General features: G+C 40.2%; 1 protein-coding gene across 2 annotated transcripts in view; it reads left to right on the plus strand.

Annotated features, from left to right (window-relative positions):
* TECRL (trans-2,3-enoyl-CoA reductase like) overlaps window positions 1-24,356 on the plus strand; it is a 57,558-nt gene extending 33,202 nt beyond the window's left edge. Inside the window, exons 4-12 of one of the 2 annotated variants that reach the window (XM_066317953.1) lie at window positions 863-966; window positions 12,736-12,851; window positions 14,858-14,963; window positions 16,037-16,109; window positions 17,820-17,863; window positions 21,452-21,509; window positions 22,399-22,484; window positions 22,893-22,938; window positions 24,054-24,356. In XM_066317953.1, the coding sequence (XP_066174050.1) occupies window positions 863-966; window positions 12,736-12,851; window positions 14,858-14,963; window positions 16,037-16,109; window positions 17,820-17,863; window positions 21,452-21,509; window positions 22,399-22,484; window positions 22,893-22,938; window positions 24,054-24,181 (761 nt within the window). In that variant the 3' untranslated portion in view covers window positions 24,182-24,356. The remainder of the gene's footprint in view (window positions 1-862; window positions 967-12,735; window positions 12,852-14,857; window positions 14,964-16,036; window positions 16,110-17,819; window positions 17,864-21,451; window positions 21,510-22,398; window positions 22,485-22,892; window positions 22,939-24,053) is intronic. The other variant, XM_066317954.1, reaches the window with a different exon arrangement.
* The last annotated feature ends 1,882 nt before the right edge of the window (window positions 24,357-26,238 follow it).

Below are 26,238 nucleotides of genomic sequence, written 5' to 3' on the forward strand. Positions count from 1 at the left end.
CTGCCAGAGGCCATTTGGCCTGTGGATGTGTAGAATTGCAAAGCCATAGAAAATGAGGGCTCAGCACTTGATGGAATTTAGCATCCTGATTGATGCAAACAGTCAACAAACATATATTGAAAGGGAGATCATATGTAAAGAAAAAGAGCAAAGAGGTGTTGCAACCATGGCAACATCCTGTGCCAGTGGCTGTTAGATTTTTCCAATATCCAGCTCATCACCTATATATATATATAAAACAAAAACAACCCAAATATTGATATTTCATGTGCCTGCCTGCACACTCTAGATCCATTAGGATTGAAAGCAGATGCCTCAGAATACTGCAAACAGTAATGTAATGCTCAGATACACCTGGTCTGCCTAGGTTAGACATCTAGCAAAGAAATATTGGACCGTGAGCCTTTGCCCAAGGAGTTGCATTCATCATCAGGAGCTGCCTGTTGTAAAACAGCCTGAGAATGCAAATGCTTCAGCAAAATATATCAGTGAGGGAGACGTGTTACACAGAGTTTGCCATTAGTCTTGCAAAACAGAACAAGAAGTGCTCTGTGGAGTTGTCTGTGTGATTGCATGGCCTGTCTCTAACGGGCCGGACTAGCAGAGACAGCAGTGTACAGCTGTCACACAGTGCTGCCCTGTGTCATGGCAGCCCCACGCTTTTGTTAAAACAGGAAGGGAACAACCCTCATGGAAGAGCTCTGAGTTGCTAACCTGGAGGATAAGTACCAAGCTGCCAAAGTACATCAGAATCCAAGCTGGGCTTACAGCTGGACCACTAGCAGGGCAGCCTCAGCATTATGCCGAGCCCCTGAGAGGGTACCTGTTCAGGCCATCTCCTCTTCCATTTTTGTCATTGCAGATGGGCCCTTTTTGAAGGATTCTGTCAGCATCCAAAGCCTTGCTGTCTCCTCCATCATTACACTGTATTTTACAGACCTGGGTCAGCAGGTTGGTTGGACCACAGTAAGTATGTCCTTGTAACAGTCAGCATGATGCATCTTAACGGGCAATGTGTTCTGGCATCAAATTGCTTCAACTTCCTCAGCTTGTGCTTCCTTATGTAAAATGGTGTAATTAGTTTATCAGCACTCAAAACAGAATTAAATGGAGAGTGAGCCAAGTTATCAATATGCTAACTCTGACTTCCAATTAAAGATTAGAGGAGGAACATGAAAATATTGCCTGAGGAAAAAAAATCAATTTTAAAAAACAGTTTTAGCTTATCTTGGGCTCATATGCCTGTGCAGAACTGTAGCCAAATACATTAATTTGCTGAAAGACTCCTCAGCTTTGAAAGTGGAAGGATATAAAGAAAAAAATGGATTTCTAGTAATCCTGTTACTAATGCAGGAAAATAATTGGATGGAAATACCTTACTCTTTGTTCAAGGGAAGAACAGTTCTGAGAGAGGATCCTTCTGCCAGGCAGAACATGTCCAGCCAGGCTCAAGAGTAAAAACTTTTGAATCTCCTTGTAAAACAAAAGCATTTGCCATGACAAAAATACCTGTCTTATGCTGTAGGTAGACCTGGTTTGACTTTAGTTATATTCCTATAAGCAGCTGTTGGAAGGTCAGGGTGCTGAGAGGGAGGCAGCACAGTCCACTCAAATGGGGTATAGGGAACTCTAACCTTACAGGCTCCTTTGGGAAAGTGAGAAGTGAAAGATTAAATTCTTTCACAGCCCAAAGACAGAAGACAGTAGAAGGGTTTGAAAGGACAGTGAGGGAATGGGAGAAGAAGAGACCTTTCCAATGTCCTGCAGTGGGCACACGTAGAGAAGCTGAGAGAAGTCTCATGATCACTCTGACCAAGCTTTTGCTGCAGTTTGCATGTAGAGCACTAGCTGAAGTAACACACAGCCCACATCTGTATATTGGTTAATGAGATTCACAATTTCTGCATTGACAATCAAGTGTAAGACAGAGCTACAGTTTCTGAAGGCCATAAAATCCAGGATAAGACAACTGATGGCAATGGAAAGCAAAACACTGATTGTGTGGAATTCCTTTAATGAAGCAAATGAGTTTTTTGCTAACTGGCATTAATGGCTGCTGGCCAAAGTACTAGGTTCTTACGTCAGGCTGCCCACAGATCCCACCCCACTCACATGGGGGGACTACAAGCCACTGTCCTTCCCCAGCTGTGCTTACAAGGATGGAGCTTTTGATATCAGGTGTTTGAGCAGCTTGCAGGTGATAGTCCAGTTCCTCTCTCCAATAGGTCACTACAGGTTAAGAAGCATTTCTACAACCTTCACTCAAGGTGAAGGTTACTGCCACAACACTAACCCTTGACCTGGGAAAAGTCAGCCTCTGGATCAGCTCTATAAGGTCACATATCCTTCCCAGCTGCTTGAGATCATGTGTATTTCTGCCTTTCCTGGGAAGCAGCTAGACCTGAGCAGCACAAATTCCGGCAGCTTTTAGTCCCTGTGAAGAAGAACATGATCTGTGTCCATTCTTCCCTGTTCTGAAAGGATCCCAGGGGGTGACCAGCACTTTACTTCAGTGGAGCTAGAGCATTTCTCACTGTGTGACCTACCTGTTTGAGTAGAGGTCTGTGAGTTTACTGAGGCGTTGCCCAATCCTGATTAATGGCTTACTGGGGCCAGACTAATTAATGCTAGTCCCGTTTCCTTCACGAATTCATCCCACCACCTCTCAACCATGGAATTTCCTTGCAAAGCAAAATTGTGATGACTGCAGCTTCCTGTTTGCTACAATTAAGTAATCTGCAAGAACCTTATTTATTCTCTCTTTTCCTGGTGGTTTATGTAGCCTAAGACAGTAACATAACTAAAGCTTAATATCCCATTATAAATACTGCAGTTATGACCAGGAGTAGGTACTGCAGGCAGAGGCATTTTTTTTTATGATTTAATCTGTATGCAAAAAGTTGACTCCATGAGTTTCTGAATATTCATCTTATCCCATTCTGCTCCATATTCTAAATTGTCCTCATTCTCAGTGGGAGAAATCTTCTTCCTAGCCACGTCACTTAAACAGTCAAGAGACTTTTATATTATAGCTAGTCTACAGCAATAGAGAAAAGGTTCACAGAAGACTGTATTCTAACAACAGCAATTAGAAATGCATTTGTACACAGGATGTGTAGTTTTACTGCTGTTTTTACTGTCTTTAGATCTCCTGTGCTCCCATCCCCCTTGATGCTCTACCAGATTTACGCACACAGTGAGGGAGGCTTCTGATTTAAAGGTTTGACATTTAAATAAACAAGGCACAGAATAAAAATATTCTTATCTCGTCAGCAAAATGATAGCTAAGGTACAAAGGGCCACATTCAGGTCTGGACTCCAAAAATAGATGCAGATGAACTCGGAGACATGTTGGTTCTCCAGAGGTCGATGCACTGGGCATGGTTCTGTCTAGAGAGATACTCAGAGCACAGTTGGTTTTCTGAGGCTCTGTCACCTCACTGGAGATCACACTTGAGGACCAAGACCACCAATGCTGGGGATTTACACCAAGACAATCACTTGTGATTTTTAAAAGGGGAAAACACATCGACCTCCACCTCCTGGGAGCAGCATTCTTCTCAAACACATTGTAAAATAAAAGGTGATGCTGTCTGTTCCCAAACAAAGAGTTTGTGTATCAATAAGTCTGGGAAAATCGAGAAACTTCAGCTTCCCTTTTGGAGCATGGACAGTCTCAGATTTACAGTACTTGTCACACTCCACCTTGGCAGCACAAGGGTTTGTTGTCTCCTGTTGCCTACTTGGTCCCTCTGCCAGAGGCTGACACCTTGCAGGAAGGATGTTTCCTCTTCTTCCTCAGCTTTCCGAAACACTTTCACACAGTGACCAAAATATTTTTGGTGTTTTGTGCTGTGAAAGGCCAGACTTCCCCTGGGCCCAGGTTACACCACAGCTCTGAGGTTGGCTGACCAGTTTTCAACAAGTTCTAGAGGCTGGATTGCTCTGATGGAGGGAGGAGGACAAACTGGGGTGAGGGATTTGTCATTCTCCTCCATTGGAACAATTATTTGTCAGTCTCTTTTGAGAAATGAGGTCATTTTCTGGGATAAAAGTAGATATTCAACCTCAGCTGACTCTTTTAGAGGAAAGGAGGCCCTCAAGGCTGATTTTCAGAATATAATTCATGGACAAAACAAAACCTGTTTCTTAGAATCATGAAATTTGTTAGAACTCTTGCTCTACTCTTCCTTCTTTTATATAAAGCAAATATTACCTGAAACACATAATTTACTTCTGCACAAGACTTACCAATTTCTTTACCCTGCCTGGAGGGCATAGTTGAGGTTTGCTGACTGAGGCTGCAGAGATACTAATGGGAGCTGAGTTTATAGATTTGTTCTATATGGCCCTGCAAAGATTTTACCCCCAGGATGTTTGAAATTCCTACAGCTGGAGTGATGGCTTTTATTTTTAGTCTCAATGCAATTTTGGGCCTAAGCATGTTTGACAGACACCTCTTTTTACATAATTGCAATGTGGCATGGTGACTTTGTGAAACATGGCTGATGTTTTCCTGCTAAGAATACGCACTGCTGCTTTAGTGAAAAGAAGAAAAAAAAGAGAAAAAAATCCATTCTTCTGGCTCAAATTCACACTGCTGCTAAATCTTTCCTTATTTGAGCAATGATTGCAATTTCTGATTTATCAGCTGCTCTTGTCCTGTTGCTACCTGGGACAGCTACCAAAAAGATCCAAATAGAATTGAGAAAACAGTATAGAACTGTAAAAAAAATATTTTACCTCCAAGCCCTTGAATTTCAGAAGATTAACCCTGAAACACAGTACTTCAGTAAATATTTTTTCTAACTGTGATTTAAAATTAGGGATTGCTTAAGTTCTTCAACTCCTGAGGGCCTTAAAATAGTAAAGCTGGCAGCAGAACTGCTCCATTTCAAATTTCCCAATGAAAAAAGATTCTGCTCAATCTAAAAATGTGGAGACTAATACTTCTTTAAACCCAGGAGCATCTTTGAAGTCTGAAAATCCACATTTTTCGCTAATTGATCTGTTCTCTCCTGGCTCACCAAGTTAGACATTGTGGAAAAGAAGCACGAAGCCAGGAAAGGATCTGTGTTTGAAGCTCTGTGGTTATGCACAGTGGGGCACCCAGTGAGGAGGTGCTGCTGTTGTCTCAAAGGGAAAGCAGTGTTTTGGTCAGTATGGCTCTCCGCTCTTGCATCAAAGTTGTTCGGTCCTGTTGGTGAACAGGGGAGCAGCAGTTTGCTCTGACTGGCTGGCACAGATCAATCCGTTGGTCCTGTAAATGTGGAACAATCCCAAGAAGTCTATGGGAGGATTGAGATAGGAAGCAATTTGTGTATTGATGGGTTTGGAAAAAAAACCCCAGCAAACTGCTGCAAACTCATTTTCTCCACCTTCTCTACACTGAGGCTAGACTTAAACTCCCAATGGGGAACAACTTAAGATATTTTCCCTAATTTGGGAACAGAAGAAGAAACTTCAGTAAAGGTTTATTACCTCTCTATGGGATGTAAAAGTACAGAAAATTACAACAGAAAAGAAAAGGGGGGGAATCTGAGGATTTTAAAGAAATGTGAGGGCTGGGAATCCCAGCAAACTAGTAAGCCATTCTAAAGATGGTAAGTGTAAGAAAACTCATCATAGCTTAGGAAGGAATTTGAGGTCCAGTTAAGAAAGAGAGCTGAGGATCTGTTTGATGTAGCAGAGAATGTTCCCAACTATAGTTCTCAGCAGATACAAATCAGGGTCTGCATATTTTGTGGTCAGTTCAGACAGAATTAGTTGTGGGACTAGGACCTTACAAATTGAATAACACACTCAGGGAATTGTAGATACCTAAAAAACTTCGCAGAAGTGCTAAATAAACAGAAAGTTTGATTCTGTGTGAAACTGTGGGTGGCTTAAGAACAGCTACAAAAAAGTGCCAAAGACAGAAAAATTGTCAAATGGTTTTTTCATTACTAAACCTCTTGGATCAATAGATAATTTGGTACAGAAGATGATCTCCAGGAAAAAAGAAGCCACTATTTCCTTGACAGCACCTTTTCCAACTACAATCATTTGTAATGCAAAGCACCTCTGTTTTATAGCTAACAGTTTGTACTTGGCAGAGGTTTCTGCTTGAACATACAGTAAGTGTTGCTCTACCTTGGTACAGCTGGCCAAGCCTTGAGCTGATCTCAGTCAAAAGCTGTGAACTTTTAAAAACATTGTGACCTTTCACAAAGGCAAACCACACACAAGATTGCTCTTATTTTTCATTTAATTAAGTCTAATATTTTTCAACCTCCAGTGTTATCAGGAGAGAACAGCTTGCATTTGCCTGATTTCTTGCCATGGTTTTATATTGTTTGTGCCTTTCCTTGGGCTACACATACTTTTGGCTCTCTGTTACTGCCCAGTGGCAGCATGAAGTTAACTGATAAAGGAAGAGGAAACCTCTGAAACTGCCCAGTTGGCTGACTCAGTTTCTTCAGATGCTGCTTCTAATGATGCAAACAGTGTTGCAATAATTTCTCTTGGTCTCAGCAACAAATGCCACTAGCTCACGATGAACTATGGCAGAGGATCAATTTTTAAGTTGCCAAAGGGAATTAGGGAGCTGCTAGAAAAATTAATTCCAAGAGTTCTAGTTGCTGTTAAGCACAGTAAAGACCGAAAGACCTATGTCTAAGTATTTATAGGAATGCCCTTGAGTTTTTACTCCTTTGAGAGCAAAAAGAAGGTAGAGGGAATTCAGTAAACATAAATAGATCAATATGTTTCTATCAGTTATACATAACTTTATGCTTAAACCCCTCCTGCTACTTAAGGAACAAAGAGATGCTTGATGTACAGAGCTGGTAAATGTAGACATTTTCCTATTTGTATTCAGAATAACTAAAGAGGTTGGCATTTTGTCAGTCTATGCAAATCTGAGCAGTTTTAGTGCCCCAGAATACATAAGCCCAGCACAACTATTTTGTATGGGGAATTTTGCCCAACCCCATACAGGGTGTGAGGAGAGCACAGAGAAGAGTGAACCATAGGGTGATGCAGTGTTCAGCACAGTGAACCAGAGACTGAACTAGTGTTTGAGAGGACCAGGTGTCCCTTCGTCCACCTTTGCCTGATGCCCTTGACAAGTCACTGAATTTCTCTGTATTTCAGCTTCTAAAACACTAGCAAGTAAGTAACAGTATTTTCCACTTTGCCTTGAGGCTTCTGAATGAAAAGCACAGATGAGGTTATTTAGAATAACCAGGTGTGTAAAAAGCACTGGTTTGTTTATGTATTTACATAGCAGATGATAAACACACATTTTAAAACTATGCACATTTTAAGGCAGATTTCAAAATGCTGTCAAAGACCTGTGAAGATTTGGCAGCAAATCTGAACTCACACTGGTGTTTGGTTACAAACAGAACTTGAATTCTTCACTGAATATGTATCGGTACAAACATACACAGCATACATATATGAATGTGCGTAAGAATAACATTTGTTAATTTGCAATAATTTTTCATTTTGAGTAAGAAATGTGAAATGGCTTGTAGTCTCAGGGAAGAATGTTGACCATAGTGAGAAGTGGTCTGATGCCAAGGTTTCAGACAGGTCCATCTTATGAGAAGAGACAGGAGGAAAATGGGATTTCACCTCCCGTATTCCATGGAGCATTCACCAGCCTGACTCATGGACAAACGGTGTCCATCGCTGTTCGCTCCCCAGCTCCTGAAACTGGCCACAGTCAGCTGCAATTTGCCCATAAAATCCTACAGCAAATCCATCCCTATCTCTGGTATTTGCAGTAAATATTGCAGCAGCCTGAAATACTCATAGACATGGAGTTATCTGTCCAGACAAGGGAAGTTTCAGGTGCCCCTGCATGACCATTTTTAGTTTTGCAGACTGCATTAGCCAGTTCTGTGAGAACTGGAAGAAAAAGTAATTGAATATTCAAGTAGCCCTTAAGAACTGTATTACCTGATGCAAAATTGCTGCTGCAGTGGATTTTTGAAAACATGAAAATATAAAACTTTTACAAAGGTGAAGATTTAGAGATGGTGCTAAAATTATGCCATTATTATCCCTAGGTAACTGTACAGCCTTTAATGAGGTAACAAAGTGCATGAAGTAGAAATTAGACTAGAAATTAATAATGTTTCTTAATGATCATCAGCTCAAGAGTACTTAGGACTGGGATTGTAAAAGGAGTCTAATGTAGCTATATGCTAAGTTAATGTGATCTGGGGACTTGGGAGGATTTAACTGCCTGTTTCTCTTGGGTTTCTCTGAAATCCCAGCTCTTCTCTGTGCACTCACACACAATAGTCTGTCTGTCTGATAGCAGGAGATCTTCCTCTTTGTGCAGTATGTACTGTGCCAGTCTGACCTTGGCTCAGACCTGCAACTACTGCCTTTGTCTCACATTTATCAAAGAAACTAAGCCCTGTCCATTAGATAATTTATATACTGCAGCTGCTTTTCCATCAGAGTTACCCAGCACATGCTCGAGCTGTTCTGTATCTCTTGCTGTGCTGAGGACTACAGACAGTGACCCAAAGTCATTGTCCTGGCTGCAGGCATTACCCTCATCCCATGCTCTCTACTTCCATCCAGACATCCCATGGGCAGTGGAAGAGAAAACACCACAAGCAGCACCAGTGACTGCAAAACTGGCCCTACATGGCATGGAAAGATCTGCAGGAAGGGATCAGTGTGGAAGAGGCTGTGTGGCCTTTCCTCAGCTCTGCTGCTTGTCATAAATGAGATAATGTGAGACCATGCCAAAAGGCAACAAGATAGGGTGTGTTGTGTGATATTACAGAAAGGGCAGGTCATAAACATTACAGAGGGGAATTAGCTGATGCCCTCATGTGAAGACACTAATGTGCGGGCTGTTCATTTATAAAGATTTGGTTGGACTAATTTCCAGATTCCCTCCACTCCAATGCCTGTGTTTACAACTTCCTTTTGTCATGTTCTGCCTGTTCCCAGCCAGTACACATGGTACTTTAACTCATATCAAAATCTTTTCCACTCTCTTGAGCAGACCTGTTGGGACAGCGTCAGACACTATGTCACCCCTACTAGCCAGAAAATCCCCCCAATAAATTTAAAGAGCTCCTTTCACATCGGCTGCATTCATATATCCCTAAATATACCCTCTGCCTCACAAGGTCTGCGATTTGAATTCCTGGCTGTTACTCTGTTCAGCAAGGTGTTCCTGGCATGATGAGCTGAATAAGAGATAAAAGGAGGAGGTACAAACTGGCTTATGCAAGACGAGATGCTTTGCTGGTTTTCAGATTAGCTCTCCTGTATTGTTTTACTTTTTGTTCCATCATCTCTTGGATAAGGGAAACTCCTACTTAGCTCTCTTTTGACTGGTTTTGGATCTCAGTTTTGATGTTTACATAGTAGATAATTCCAGTTTAGGGGTTACTGAATCAGATCTCTGAGGACCTGATAACTGAGATGGTTAAAGAAGCTTGATTTTAGCACCCTGTATGGAGACCATGTTGGGGAGAGTTTTGATTCCAGAATAGTTTCATTTAAGAGCACTTTCTCTATGTTACTGAGAATAAGAGGTCTACAGAGCATATAATGTCAGGCACAGGTGAGGAGAGAAGGAAGGTATGAGAACTGGACACTGTGCAAGATATGAAAAAGAATATACAGATGTGGAAAAAATAAAGCCATCTCCTATTTTCTCTCTTCAGGGAGTTAATGATGAGCTCAACAGTTAAATCCTATTGAGCTATGCTCATTGTTATACAGACATAACTGCTCCTCCAGGAAAAGATATATGTATTTATTATGGATCACCATATTTGGTTGCACCCAATACATCAAAATAATCTAGGCAAGACCACAAGATGGTAAAGAAAAAGTAATTTTCTTCTAAGTATTAGGGTTTGGTGCTTTTGTTTGTTTGGTGTTTTTTCTTCTTTTTTCCTCTTACATTTTTACAGGATAAATCTGCTCCATTTTAAATGATCACTTTTTTTTCAATAAAATGATAGTACTTTTTCTCAGAAACAACAAGCTACACTGTTATTACTTTCAGGCTTTTGTTTAAAATTTGATTACTATTTTTGCAGAATATGTCAGCAGGAATTACTAATTTTGAGCACCTATAGTAATGATGGGTTGAACTGATCCCTGACACACCTAATAACTCCCCAAGTCCAGCAATTAGTCAGCTATAGGATGAGTATAAAGATACTAGTTAGGCTTAATTGCATATAATAATTGAGAATCAATAGTAAAAGAATGGTGCTTGCCCTTGATTGTCAGCAGGTAGAACCAATAATTGTAATGTGTTAATTTAAGGCTTTAAGACTTTTCCCTTTCACCTGCTTGAACTCATGGGAATTTTTAGCAGTTTCACTGCCTGCCTTTCTGGAACTAGTTTTTAATTTCTGACAAATTTAAAATCAGTGGGTCAGAGAAAGAGAGCAGTGATCACAGCATGGCAGATGCAACACAAGGAAAAATTCTGAAACTTACCTAAACTAAACTAAACTGCAACAAGAACTACTATAGCAAATTGAACCTCATCCACTAAAACAGAATATTAATGATGTTAAAAATATGCCGGTGTGACTGAGTTATGACAAAGGCAAATACTCTCCTGTCTGCCAGACAGTGCCCAGTTTGATTGCAAATCTCATGGCTGACCCTGCACCCCCAGCCCCCACATGGCTGATGTGACTGACACATGGACAAGACTGAACCTTGTCCACACCCTGAGCATCCTGATGCTGCTCACCTCCACAACCCCCAGTTCAAGAGCTACAGTCCGTGCTCTCACCTGTGTTTCTGAATTGCACTCATGCATCTCCCCTTTCTACATCAAACCCCGTCACAAGGATTCAGTTATCCCGTGTCTGGAGCTTTAGCTTTTTTAAAGAGAGACTGGATTTTTTACTAAATCTTGAAACTCTCCTCCTTTCAGCATCTGAAGTCAGTCTGGTGGTAATGGAGGAGCACTTGGTGGAGTAACAAATAAGCAGAACTTGGTGCTAGGTCCTGCCAAACTCTTTGTGGTGGCTTTGTAATGTGCTCGTGCCAAAGAGATGTTGAAAGCTGGCAGTTATGGATGTACTTTGTGGTGCAGCTCATGGCTGAGAGAAAAAGCTACACTGAAGAAAGCAGCTCATTCCAGGCTCTTCCCCTGACCTGCCCAGACCACATTACCTGTGCCTCTGTCCCCTATACCACCACAGTCAAGATTTAGTGTGTCAGGTTTAAATAGCAGAGGCCATCCCTTCCAGTGTTTGCAGAGTGCCACAGTGGGCTCACATTTTGGAACAGACCCACACAACTACTATTAGGACAAAATTCTAATAAGCCCTTGCCTGTGAGGTGTTCCACAAAAAGCACTCTTGGACTCCTAATGAAATATTTTTACACACACACACCTGCTCTTGGGATCATGCAGAATCTAAATGGAGCACAGGAGTCATGATGTCTCTTGGAACAATAGGGAATTTGAAGTTCCCCTGGTAGAGAACACTTAAGTCTGTTGTTACTTTTGGAGACTGTCCTGCTATGAAAAGATAAACTTTCAAAAGGTTTCCCCCTGTAACAGAGGAAAAGAGAATCTAACTGCCAAATATTTCTGCAGGAAAACCTTTCTCTTTCAATGTTCTTCTCAAGAGTGATTAGAAGAACAGCCCGCTGGGGGGCCAAATACTAGTTTTGGTCTAAAGTCAGTGTTGTTTCCTTAAGCCACAGGTATTATTATTATTATAATTCATTACAATTCTGCAGCAGTGCCAATAGACACCATAAAGCCAAATAACCCATCAGTTATAAATCTTTCTCCCTGAAGCAATGATAGGCACTTGAGTTATGATTTACCAGTCTTTGTAAAAGTGTAGACCTACACCATTTCCATTTCATTCTGGGATTCAGTCCAGTGAGGACAGGTGACCAAATCTAGATCTCTCATCACTCTAATGTTATTTTACCTCTTCCATCTGTGCATGGCTTAAGAATGTTCCCCAGCAAAAAGCAATACAAACTGTACTAAACCAAAGACAGACCTTAAAACTGAGGGCCGTTCATGTCCTCTCCATGACCCTGCCTTCTCTCCCTGCCCCTCCTCTCAACTCTGTGCCTAGCAGGGGTGACAATGGTGAGAAGAAATGATCTCTTCTTTGTTTTTGTCACAGTAGGGTAATTTTTCCAGCCTGCCCACCACAGGATACTGGAAGGGAGGAGAACCACATAGTCACTGAAAAAGAGCTCAAAGCACCATGCACCAGGCAGGCTGGTCCTGCTCCTCCATCCTCCACCAAACTTCAAGCAATGATAGCCTTCCTTCCAGATGACTTTGCTAGCAATCAGGATTAAAAGCTGTTTGTTTCTGTCATGCCTTGTTGGCTTTTAACTGATGTACTTAATTGCAAAAAACACTGGCAGAAAGCAAGCTGCCTTCAGTTTCTTGGCCTTGATTTTCAGTGTTATTTAGATTCCAAATAGCCACCTGAAGGCACAGCTAAAAATATAAAGAGGAGATAACCGTGATTTTGACCACCTTCTTTCTTCTGCACAGAAACCTATCTCTCATTTCCCAGAGGGATTTTACTCCTTTGCTAAAGAGACTGCAGAAGAGTCTCCTATGTGTCATTTAAATTCTGAAAATGAAGCCAAAAGTCATTGGAAGGATGAATAGGGGTTGTGGATAGGGGTATTATTTTCTCACACCTTTCCTGATACAATTTTCTACTCTGCCACAGCTATTTTATCTTTCATTTCCAGTTTTTTCTAACAGAATACACCGGGCCTCTTCTCATATATCTGCTCTTTTACATTCGCCTCTCGACTATTTATGATCAAGTGGAAAGCAGGAAGAACTTCCGCCACCCAGTGGTTCAGTAAGTGGCACTTGTGTGAATTATTTTCCTGGAACATGAGAAACCAAAGGGAAGGAGATGGCATTTCCTGAGCTGAGGATATTACAGGGGGTCTGAGGCTGCCTGCCTGGTGTCAGATTCAGTTATTACCAATACCTGCTTGTCATTTTAGCAGCACGCATAAGCTTGACCAAAAATGGGATCCCAGCAATGGTCACTGCACCTGACCATCATGGAGATGCAGTGTTTCCCCCAAATACTTTGACATCAAGTCAGAAAGTGAAATAATAAACACAGAGGGTAGTAACCCAAAGTCATGCTTGACAGAGAAGACTTCAGGTGCTCCACTCACAGTTTCCTTATAGCATGTTCCTACTCTTGAGATGATTTCAGCATCCAGCACAGAAGATAACTACCCCCACACCAGCTCTCACCTAGGCACATGGAGGAGAAAATTCAATAGGTGTGCATGTCATGCATCAGGTCAAGAAATTCAAAAGAAGCAGATGGCGGCAGAATGCACCAGGCAGACTGGGAACTGTCACACTTACAGGGACTGTCCTTCAGTGGAATTGTCCCCCTTGTGTGTGATTAGTGCCTGGCAGAAGGGTGAAAAGTGTTCAAGGAAAGCCTGTCACCTGCATAAACTGGATCACTTATAGGAGGGTACACAGGGACCTGGGAGGCTCAAGGACTGTACAGCTTTCCCACACACTTCTCCCACACTGTGAGTGCCGAATCAGGGGAACTGGTACACAGCAGGGAAATACAGTGAGTAATAATGCCATTTACAGATGGAGGAACAGGCACTTGGAGAGACATTAAGGGAGTTAGTGGAGCTGGGAATGAGAACACAGAATAAATGAATTCAAATCCAGAGCTGCAAGATGCTTGTCTTCCTTCTCTTGTGCATATGCTTAAAAGGAGAGAGTTTCTGGCAGCATAGAAGAATCTGCAATGCCTTTACCTTCTTTTACATGGGTAAGGGTTCTGCAGAATCCTGCCAGTGACCACTCCTTAAGGGGTTCATCTGAGGTCCCCATCCTAAGCCAAATTAATTTTAAGATTTCCAGCAAAGCTGGAAGTTTCCTCCAGGCTTTGGATAAGTCGTTAATTGTTCAAAATTCTCTTAGCTCAACTCTCTCTGGTTTAATTACTTTGAAATTGTTTAATCTTTGACTTTAGCTACCATACACGATGCATAATAAAATTATTTGAGATTTCACATGCTGAAAACCACTTTTCATTTATGTCTTATAATTGGCTTGCAGCAAAACGGGCTATGGTAGTACGGTAAATGTAACCAAGATAAAATGCCATCAGGAATCACTCCTGACATTTGTTTCTGAAACTCAATCACTATGAGCTGCAGCTCATTCTCGGAAGCAAATCAGCAATGCCTGTTATTGTTTCATAATCTTCCTCAAAAGAGAATCAATATAATAATTTCTACCACAATTGCCTGATTTCTTTATAACAGGCAACAAAAAAGCCATCAGAATGGATTAACTTAGCAACAAAATCTCATTTTGCGTCCACAAGGAAATGAAACCCAAACTACCTCCATGCAGCTACTTGAATTGGCAAAGACAAGGAAACCATTCAGAAGACATTCAGAATGTTTTTAAATGTCAGACGCATCTTCCAGGAGCATTAAGGTGGCCTTAAAATGTGGGAAACATCTTTTGGAAAAGCACGTCAGACGCCTGGCTGTATACACAGCTGTCCTGTCTAAATGTCTTGTCAGGACTACGCCTCACATTCAGAGCTCAAGGAGCTCTTTTTATTTCAAGGCTAGAAAATATTAGTTGCTTCCCTGCAAAATGCAAGCAACTTTGTACAACACTGAAAATTATTCCATTTATCTTTGGTTCCAGATGCTTCAATTAAGACAATATCTTAAATCCCACAATTTTAATGTGATTACAGTTTTGGAACACTAGTTCTTGCTCCTTTCATGACATTAACTGTGAAGTAATAAAAACAATCTTTTCCTTACCTTAATTTCATTTTTTTTCCCTTTGCAGCTTGGCCTGCTTCTGTCACTGTTTACACTACATCAGACATCTTCTGGAGACATTATTTGTTCACAAGTTTTCGGAAGGGCACACTCCTCTGAAAAATATGATAAAGGTGACAATATGTTTATCATCTTGTGTAAGAGAGAATTATTTCCTCATATCAAAGTAGTCCTTGGAAGAAGATAAAGAAATAAAAATTAATTTATTTTGTAGCTTCAGGAATTATATTTAATGAAAATATAATAGGAAGGATTTCAGGATCATGTCCCCAAGGACATAAATTGAAATCAGTGCCCATTTTAGCTCCTGCAGGTAAATGTCCACTTTGATTCATTCACCCAAGGGGCTGATTGTCATGTCCAGGATATTTTTCAGACTGCTATTTTATGGTGATAGTTGCTACTGCAACATCTAGTAGTGTGGACAGAAATCACACACTGGTTCCTTGGTGCAATATAAATACAGAGCAAGAGACAGGCCATGTGCCAGGAAGTGAAAATCAAATCACAAGTAAGGAAAAAAAAATCTCAAAAAAATGGAGGCCCCAGGCGGGAAGATATTGAACTGGCCAGGTATTCTCTCTTTGAAAGCCTCCCAAATTTCAACTGTGTATCATTACTCAAGGGTCTTTTCTTTTATTTCACACACTCTATCTTGGCCATTTTGTATCACTCGTCCATCCCATTCAGTCTGATGTGAAGAACCTCCCTTTAAACACTTGGTGAGGGAGATTAACACATGGCCATGGTATGGGGCTTCACTTTTACTCTATTTTGTTTTGCCTGGTTTAATGTTCTGTTTGTCTTGCTCTATCTTGCTTGGAAATGCTGCATTTCAGGTACAGTAACAGCTCAGCTGTGTTAACCAGCTCTAGACTTTTAAAAGCACAGCTCATAGAAATGTGATCTTCAGCAGTAAAATCAAAAAAAGGAGAAAACAAGTGCCAATTCCTAGAACAGGAATAAAACACATTCAACACAATAAAAAAAAATCTATACTATGACCCCAATTTTTTTTTTTACTGGCTTCATAGCATCTTAGAAAGATATATTTTCCAAGGCTCACAAGCAACTGCAAAGCCTTTCAGTGGTCACCTGGGTTTTGCCCTTGGGAGAATTTACACTTACAAAGCTACAGTTTGTACTTCCTTATTGCCCTTTCAAAAAAATTATCTGTCTGTTCCAGGGCTGTGCCTTTTACTGGGGATTCACATCCTGGATCGCATACTACATCAACCACCCACGGTACACGCCACCATGTAGGTATGGGTAGGACAAAAAGCTGACAAACTCGCTTGGAAAAAGTCTTTGCTGTGCAACCTGAAGTCCTCCAAAATCAAGAAATTGGTCCCACATTAAATCCTATTACTGATCTAGCCAGAAATTTAGTCTTTGCTCCCTGTCAGGAGGAAGACTGTTGGTATTGGAAGCACCTTTGCTTTGTGCCTGTTCAGCAATGGTCAATCGTTGTCCAGCATATGAACAGGAAATTTTGGACAAGTAGAGAAAACACAAAGATCAATATATTTTGCTCATCTTAACAACATTTGTAGAAAAGAATGCAGGAGAGAACTAGAGCTGGTTGCATTTTCTTGGAAGAGATATTTATTTGCTAAAGATACATCTTTTCCATGAAAATTAGGATTTTGGTTTTTTTCTTCCCCAAGAAACCAGTAAAAATCCATCACATACTGCTGATAACAGAAAGATCTGTTTGTTTTTTTAAAATAGGATTTCATCCATAGTTTTGCTCCCTCTCATCATATTTTATTATTGCACTGCTATTTTGTAATGATTTTTTTCTGTTTGCTTTCTGGACTTTTGCTTCTTTTGAGAATAATTGGCACAGGTTTTATTTTCTGCTACTTTATTTTCCTTGTTATATCTTAGTCTTTCTCTTCCTCTGTATCTCAGATTTATCTATGAACTTTGGGGAAAAAGCGTTTGCTTTGCCATTTTTATTTACACTCAGTTAAATTGCTAAGTTTTTTCAATCAAAAATTTCTCCTACATGACACCTGCTTTTCTTTCAAACTAGCACAAAAGTTCCATTCCAAAATTATGTGATTCACTGAATGACAGTTGGATTTGGTGCAGCTTTAACAACAATGCTGCAAACAATGCAGAAACCTCCTGAGACACTGTTTTAGCAGTCTGGGCTATCAAATCAATAAGTGCAGCTTCTTTATAGGGGAAACTCTTTGTTCAAGACACAAAAGAGGAAGCATCCAGAAGAAATATTTCTAATTGCTTGCCACTGCCTTACAATGCCAACCAGGAGCAAGCAGTTCTCAAAAGTAAAGGCTTGGTGAGACGTGGCCAAGGCAAGCGGGGTATGTACACATGGTTTGTGTCCCTGTGACCAAGGTTTGCCTGGGAACTGTAAACCTCTGGACATGAACTTGGTACAGTCCTACACTGGTCTGGGGACAACAGCAAAAAAGGGAGGGCAGGCAGATGGCAGGTAAAATTTACAAACGTGAAATGTATTCCTTGCATGACTGTGAAGCAGGTAGTGACTGTGTAGTAAAGCCTCACTACTAAAGTAAAAAATAGGTAATAGATAGGTTATGTCTTGAGTTTTCTGCTCATGAAAGTAGAAGGGTCTATGGATAAGGCTGGGATTCTCAGCCTGATCTTGACACTGACCTTCACTCCACTGCCCTCCTTGCCTGTTCAAGGGATTCACCACCACCAGCTGCTTTGACAAAACACTTGGATTTATGAAGTTGGCAAATACTAAAAAGAGTTGAGTGAAAACTGCCTTGAGATCAGTGGTGTAAAACTGGCATTTCTAGAGTGCTGTTACTGTTTGTATTGTCTTCATATTGTGTGTAATAATATCCAATCTTTCTGCAGAGCCTGTCAGGAAAGACGCATTTCTGCTCCTCAGCACTAGATTAATTTCACCCATAGCAAACCATGTGCATACCATAAAATGCAATTTATAATTTCACTCTGTTTTCCAGCATTTGGCCACAAACAAGTTTCTTATGCTGCTCTTGCTTTTCTGGTACGTACAAAAATGAAATTTTATTTATCGTTATGGATTAACACACAATTTAGTAAAATCAGTAATGCTTCTGTGCATTTGTGTGTATAAATACATATACGTCCACAGCTTGTGTACTTTGACTGCATTTAGTACTAATCTATTAAGGTTTCTCAGTCAGGAAGCGTCCTACTAATGTTTAGGTACATAGCGTTTAAACTAAAGTACTGTATTTGAGAACCATGAGAACATCATCAGCATTATTACTCCTGCTAACTGTATTAGAACCGTAATATTTAGACAGACTGAAACTTGTCATTTTTAAAACACTGAAGAATTACATGCTAAGCAGAGTTTGCAATAGTTCAGTGTGCCCTGAATAACTTATATCAACAGCTATTAAAAACGATATAAATAAACCCTGCCAGAATGGGATAAGCCAAGGGAAGGTGCAGCTGATAAAGAATGGCTGAGACTACCCAACCCGCTGTTTGAACATTACTGTATAGTGAGACAGAGGCTTGGTAAGAAGTTCTCACATGGAAATATAGATCCTCTCAGTCCTCTGGAACTGCTGGGCCAGTAGCCAAAACATCCTCTTTGAAAATCAGATACAGTTTCCAGAAATATGACAGGGTGATGGGACAGTAATATGTCTAGGCTCCTTCAGGCAAACGTTATTCAGAAAAAAACATTCAAAAGCTTGTTAGCAATATTTAAATGCTTTTGTAAATAAGGACCCTTAAAGGTCACAGTTTTGGCAGTGTTTGTCTCTGGGTCTGTCCATGCAATTCTCAGCTTTTCTTGCTCTAATAAGGTATAGCAAAGACAAGAAAAATACTTCTTTGAAGAAGTTTACACACTCCATGGGGCTCTAGAGCCAAAAGCAATAACCCAGTACTGCAGAGACAGGAGGTTGTAGCACTGGTAGCCAGAAGGACACTCAAAACTTTGCAGTGTGCACCCTTCCCAGACTCAAGAGGGTGTTTGAATGCAAGAAAACTGCTTGCTTGAAAATTCAGTGCTACCAGCAAAACTAGTCCTCGTCAAAGTCTCTGCTTAGAAAAAGCCTTTGCTTTGAGACATCCTTCCCTGCTTCAGTGGAACGTGCCCTGCTATAGCTTTTAAGGAAAATGCTGCCATCAAGCAAAGTGATGGGTCCTGTTGGGGGTGTTTGCAATAAAATATGTCAATCCCCTTAAGATCTGCATCAGCACCTGGTCTGGGCTCTGAATTCTTACAGCTCTTTATAGAACTCCCTGCCCATGGAGACTCAAGATCTGTCCCTTTTGTATCTTGTGTTGGCAGGTTCCAAGACAATGAATTTAAAACATCAACATATGAAATAAAATAATTTGAAGCTGCTTTCACAGGTTTCTAAAACATATGAATAAAGTATTTGGAAGATTTCTTTTATTTCCCCCTTTTTTTAGTCTTGTCTTTCTTTATTCCACATCCTGATTTAAGTGTATACATCTGCAGCTGCTGTAAACAGCAGCACTGAGTAATAGAAAGAGTTTCTGCAGGGCCTCCTGAAAGATTCTCATGTTTGGAGAAATTAGGCTTTGCAGGGATGTTTTTCTCATAGGGTACACTTGGGATATACAGAAGGGAAAAAACAGTGTGTAGGCTACAATATTTAATAATCATAAATAGCATCTGCTTTTCCTCTGTTGTTCCCCACTGCCCCATATTTTATATATGATAAACTGAAGACTAGCTTAAATTTAGCAGTGGTTCCTAATGTAGAACATTAACAGTCACATGTCTAAAGAGGACATGAGAGTTGATCACAGCAGAATGCAGCTGCAGAGTCAAAGGTAAGCCAATAAATATCCCTGCAGAAACGCCCTTAGCTTGTTTTACTTAGAATTAGTAGGGGTTGATCATAGTGTGTGGATATCTCTTGCTCCACAATAGTACGGGCATCTCATTAGCTGCAGTGTTTTACAAAACCACTTTTAACCAGAAAACCTATTTCTTTAAAACAATAGCAATCAGAAAAACAAATCACGTTCCCAGCTCATAATTGGAAGTACGAAAATTAAAATTACGTCCATTGCTATGGTTAGTTATAGCTTCTAATACGTTAGTTTATAATGGAATTTCATTTTCTGGCTATTTAGTCTTTTACATCTAGTGTTTATAATAGAGGATTGTCAGTGAGTTGGAATTAAAATAATTTAAAAGGACAGCAGGACTTGAACTGTAACTACCTACCCATGCAGAAAAACAGCTAATAACAGGTCTATTTACTAAGAGACCTGATTTAAACCTTCCAAAAAAGCCCGACAAAAATCTCTGCCAAAAAGGGAAAATTCTTCAGCAATTCTTCTATCCGCAATGTTCTTTCAGATAATAGCGCATTTCAATATAAAATGAAGTTGCACATTTCTTTCAATTAGCTTTATCAAAAATTTGTTATGGACTACTTTCAGAATTGACTTAAAAATGACAACTGAAGTTCTTTTTTTGTATTAATTTTGTGACTTCACACTTTTAACATCTCTAGGTTTTAATACTTTCCTTTTCTATTTTAATTTCTTAAACTTTTTTGACCCTTGTAAAATACAGAATGACAAATTATATAAGAAAATGCAGCTTTTTCAACAGTGCACTTTTTTCAATTTGAGAGGACAAATCAGTCTTCAAACCCAGAAATTAATAAAAAAGTGCAATTCAGCCTGAGCTCAAGCTGGTACACCATTTTAGTTTTCTTCACAGAGCAAGGGAAAAATGAAAACCATAAAATTATATAGTTGTGATGACAGGTCATCTTCTTCAGGAATTTAAACTGATCTTCCTACCAGTTCCCATTTTAAATATGGGTAAATACTGATTTTCATTCTTCAGTAGTTGTAACAGATGAAGTACTGAAAGCCTGAAGCAGATCTGAAATCAGCCTGTACTATAGGCTGCATAACCAAATGGGGATAAACAGGACTTCTTCCAAAGGTCTGAAATACCTAAATGTTAGAGGCCAGCTCTGAGGAGCTGGTTATGGCTGGAAATGGCATAACCAGAGAGTTCCAGCACCAGAATAGTACTGTCTCCATTCCTTTATCCATCCCTGACTACCATCCATTCAACCAGTCTGCCTTTTAGAGACTATCGCTTTTTTAATCACAATTTTTTCCCCTTACTGTTTTGCGGAACCCCTTTGAAAGTGTGTGTAGGAAGAGGGGTAAGGGACATAAATTCGTGACATCTTTATAAAAGCAGAGGTCAGTTTTCACCTGCTTCGTTGCAGCTTGGATTAAATCCAGGAAAAATCAAGAAGAGCATCTTGATGAATTCCTTGGAGCCAGGGAATGCCCCTGATCTCCCCAGGGCCAAACATGTTGCACGTGCAGGGCATGGGAACCCCACTGAAGGCCTGGCTGCACAGAGCTCTACGGAGATGTGCCAGGGGCATTCACCCCAGGCTGCACCCACAGTGTTCACTGGACACTTGTGTGCGTGACAGAGATCACAGGCTGGTTTTTTGGAGTACATATTTCCTGGATACAGAGACTCAGCTGTAATGGGGAGGGTTCTGGTTCTGCATTGTGCACAACTGCCACAGTGTTTTAGGCATACAATTGAAAATATGTTTTTAATGTCTTGCAGATGTGTGAAGCTGGAAATCACTTTATCAACGTAGCTTTAGCTCACCAAACCAATTCAGGTCTGTCTTTGTTTCCTGTTCCTTAGCCTATCCATCTTCTGCTGGTGTACAGTAATTTAAGTACCTATATCCACTGAATAAAGAAAGATGAAGTAGTAGCCGTGCTATTGGTCTAACACCTTCAAAAAATTGTGACAAGGAAACATTAGCAACACTGTTGTTGTTTCAAAACTTATAGCAAATTTATCTTAATTAGACACAACTGCTATTTAAATATGGATTTAAGCGCTGAAGTTATTTAAAGCACGCTGGTGATTGACATAAATGTGTTTAATTTTAAATAAGTCTCAAGAACTTCTAAACTATATCACAGAGTTTTTAGACACATCCATCTCAGGCAAAGATGTACATGCATATATTCAAATACACAGAGCTAGACTTATGGATACTAACACAGGCATCAATGTATATGTATGCTCTTAACAGGTTGGGGTTTCAGCATTTTTGTGTCATGAGAATAAAGGTTATACAATATATGCGGAAGGTAAAATATGTTTGCACTAATAGTGTAATTTCCCCACTAGAGCACCCTATTCAAAAAATACCACAGTATGATCAACTTCACACACACACAAGTCAGTTTCTGTTCTGGAATATTTTCATGCACTGTGGTTAGGAAACTGCTTATGTTATTTCTTGCAAGGGGCCTAATTCAGCTTAAAAGCAGCAAGAGCCAAAAAATTGATTTAAATTTTCTCTCACTGGGATAAATACAGCTTTTGCCACCTCAAAAGATTTCACTGAAACTTTTCTAATATATTACCCTGAGAGCATTGGCCCAGGGGATTGCTGTTACATAGGCAGGCAGTGATAAGGCTCAGTTGTCCTCTTCCTGTACTGAAACTGGTTCTGATTTTCCCCATCCCTTTTTTTTTTCCCCTTTCACAAGGAAATAGAACCTGTTTTCCAAGCCCAACCTACAACCCCTTCACGTGGCTCTTCCTGCTGGTATCCTGTCCCAACTATACATATGAGGTACATGACTTTCTTCTGCTTATATTCAAAGGGTAGGTGATTACTGTTTCAGCCTTTGTCTGCAGAAAATCCACAACACCTGCAAGCAGTTTCCTCTGCACATCAATCCTTGTGCTCTGTATGTCAGAGTCTCCTTGCACCCACAAGTGTTTCTCCACCAGACCCTCCTCTTCCCTCACATGGACTTCTGTCTATATTTCCCTCCACTACAGTCTCCTCAGTGACCTAAACATTTACCATCCATAACTTCACTCCATCCAGCACACTGCAGGGATTAATTTCTTACTATTTTTTGTCTCCCATTTCCAGTACAAGTACCACACTCTTTTTCCATGGGAAGCTCTTGAAAACTTGCCATTTTTCTTTACATGTAGTATACAACTAACCATGCCTTTCTCTTTGCAACAGGCTGGATCTTGGATTAGTTTCACAGTGATGACACAAACTCTGCCAGGTAAGTTTGAAAGAGAATGAAGACAGCATTTAAAGTATTTGTGGAAGAGAATTCTGGAAGTCAAAAATTTGCCAGAAAGGTTTATAGTATATGAAATATTGCCATCAAATTTGCCATATGAGATAAACCTCCAGGATGCTTCTAAAAGCAGCCTGCTTGGTAGCATTTGCAACTCTTGCTCAGGATTTTTCTGCATCCTTAGAGACATAAACACTTATAAAAATACTGTCCCTGGGACTGAGCTCTCCAAAACATTCACTTTTTAATTATTTTTCCATTTCAAAATAGAAACCTATAAAAACTGCTTGTAAGAAATAGCCCCACGTGGCTCACAAATGAAAAAGGAATGAATTTCAAAAGTGGGTTAAACGGCATCATGCAAAAATTTAATTGAAATTTTGTTTGAAAAGATGAAATGTTCTTGTGTTTCTGGCTTTGGTATGGAAATTATCTGAAAGTTTCGGGACAATGTAGGGCTGTCCCTGCAAAGGCAGGAACAGCAACATATGCAGCACACTCACCCTTGCTGTAACATGTCCCAGACCTAACTTGACAGGATGCCAAATGGATGTTTCTGACTAACCACCTCCACATTCACCAAAGAATAATGAATTTGCAAAATGCAAATGCAGTACAATTGTCCCTTATTTGGTGGCTACTTGCTGGATCAGGCAGCCACTGCCTACTCACTTTTGGGCCAAGCTCTCCCTCCACACAGCGGGGAGCTACAGCACAGCTCCCTGTCATGATTGGCAGCCAGAGGCAGAAACAAAGAAATGTTACAGTTCAGAAGTTAACTCGAAATATGGTGAAGAGAGGCCATGGGTTGAGACAGCACCATGGCCGAGGAGGCCTTGTGATATATGGATTTATGGTGAAGTCAGAGGTGGTACGGGGTGTGTCTTACAAATGTGAACGTCATCTGTGTGAATTCTGAGGTGGAGGCTGAGCCTTGGGCTGTGGTATATCAGCAACTGTCAGGCTGAGAGGAACTGCAGAGTTGTCTCTGCCCACAGAAGAGACTGTAAATACTTCCATAAACCCTACTGTATTTACAGAAACGAGCACTGGAGGAACACACATAATCCTTTTCTTTAAATCTTTTTCCCTGCTAGTTGGCATCTTTGCTTTCCTGATGGTCATCCAGATGTCTCTGTGGGCCCAGAAGAAACACAAGCTGTATCTGAAGAGATTTTATCCAGAAGTGCGGAGAAAAGCAGCTATGATTCCCATCATCTTCTGAAACTGTCACCAGAGATGAAGTCTAAATGTACACTTCAAGAGCCAGCTCAGAGTAAATGAGCCATTTCATTCAGGAACTAAGTGGATCAGAGGAAAAACTACTGGATATCTTTTTCAGGAAATTAACAGTTCAAGATGGAGAGGTTCTAATTAAATGCAAAAATTTAGCTTGTGAATTCTTGTTTCCTGCTAAAAGATATGATTTAATTAGATTTTCTGTAATGGAGCTAATTGAAAAGGGACAAGAAAATTGCTTATATTGAATGCTAGATATTTAGCTGGTGTAAATGGGCACAGATGCTGCTAAAATTAATGAACACAACTCGTCTGCACACATTCAGGTATGGTAATTTTAAGGCTCAGTGTTAGATGTCGAGAAGTCTTAGATTTTTTCATCAGAAGATGTTTCACAGCCTTATTTTTATTAAACTGCACAGAAAAAGCACATTCTGCCTCAGCTCCTCTAAAGCATCACATCAAAAGATGACTGCTATGGTGAGAACACTGGTTAGTCTAGCTTCACAAAGTATTTCTTTTTTTTTTTTTTTTTTTTTTTTAATCAGATCTCATAGCAAAATGTTTAATACAAATTGGCTTAAATTGCTCACTGCAAAGAGGACTGGCTTTCTTTTATTTTTAAGTAGGCAGATAAGCCCCATGATCCCACAAGGGGACTGTTTGTGACCGCTTCCTACCTTGTAACTAATCTGAGGCATAACCTTGGGTGCATTGAAGTCCACTTCCCTTTCTCACACTGAACAGTCTGGAAACAGCAGAAAACCTTCTGCAGTAACAAGAGTGTTAAGATCCCCTTGTTCAGCGCCTGACTGCATCCAAACACCATTCACCTTACTTGTATGAAGCACTGTGAAATCCTTGGGCACAAGGTGAAACAGAGCACAGCTCATTATCAAACAGGAAAGAGATGCCAAATGCATTTCAGGCCATATCTGAACTGCCTCAGACAGACACTGCTGACAGGCTTCAGCTCCCCTTCAGTTTGGCCAGGCTCTATCTCCTACTTTGCTTTCCAAGACATTATTTTTTAAGAGATTCTCTGGGCTTGTTATTCATGTCCTGAAAATACTGAGCGGCTCTGTTTGCAAATCAGTGGCACCCATTCCATGCAGGAGCACAATTTTAGCTAGGCAGAAAAAAAGAACCAGAACTGCTTCAGCAAGTATTAGGGTATGAAGAGTTAGGGCATTGAGTCCAGCTTCCATTCTATTTCTGTTGCACATTTATCAATACCTTTTGGTGCCCATAGGCTGCTGAAAAAAACCTTGCCTAAAGAATTTTATAATCATTAGAGAGACACTGGAGTACACAAGCAAGGCAGGCAGTTTGTCTCCTAAAGGCGCTGTTATCTTTGCGCCAGCTCAAGTGTTCTAACAAAGTTAATTTGCCCGGTAAATTGGGTTCACATCCCTCTTCTAATGTCTAACTTGCAACACTTATCCTATTAGCCACTGTAACTCAATTTCATCTTTGTAATGTAAATACATCACTTTCCATATTTTTTAACTTTTAACCTGTGAAATAAATTTTTTATTCTCAATGTCTCAACGGAAAACCCTATTCAAAGTGAATATCCAGTTCTCTAACCCAGAGTGCTAATAAAGATCTATTTTTGAAAAATTATTTTCTGTACTCTGAAATGAAATACTTAACCACAATATTTTTAAAATGCATTTTTTTACCTGACAATATTAGATGTGAGTAGTTAGATGTAAGGGCTGTTGTCTGCTTTTTTTGATCCAGCCACTGAAATTCTTTTCTCTTCATGTTTATTAAATGTCATATTTTATCTTAAATCTTAAAGTTTTAAAGTAGTCCATGTAGGAGAGTAACTTATTGAAATCAATTACTGATCTATTAATCTTTTGGTTACAATGGCTGCAGCTTTAAGTCTGTTCAAGGCATGTTTCCAGTGGGATTCCAATTGCTAGAAACACAGTTCCTATTCAACAGTTAGCTTAGGTGAAGGAAATACTTCAGGAATTGTTAACTCCCTGTTTATTAGTTGGTTATTCAGTCCATGGGGTAAAGGGGAAAAAA

This window comes from Sylvia atricapilla, chromosome 4 (genome assembly GCF_009819655.1).
Source record: "Sylvia atricapilla isolate bSylAtr1 chromosome 4, bSylAtr1.pri, whole genome shotgun sequence".
Classification (NCBI taxonomy): Eukaryota; Metazoa; Chordata; class Aves; order Passeriformes; family Sylviidae; genus Sylvia; species Sylvia atricapilla.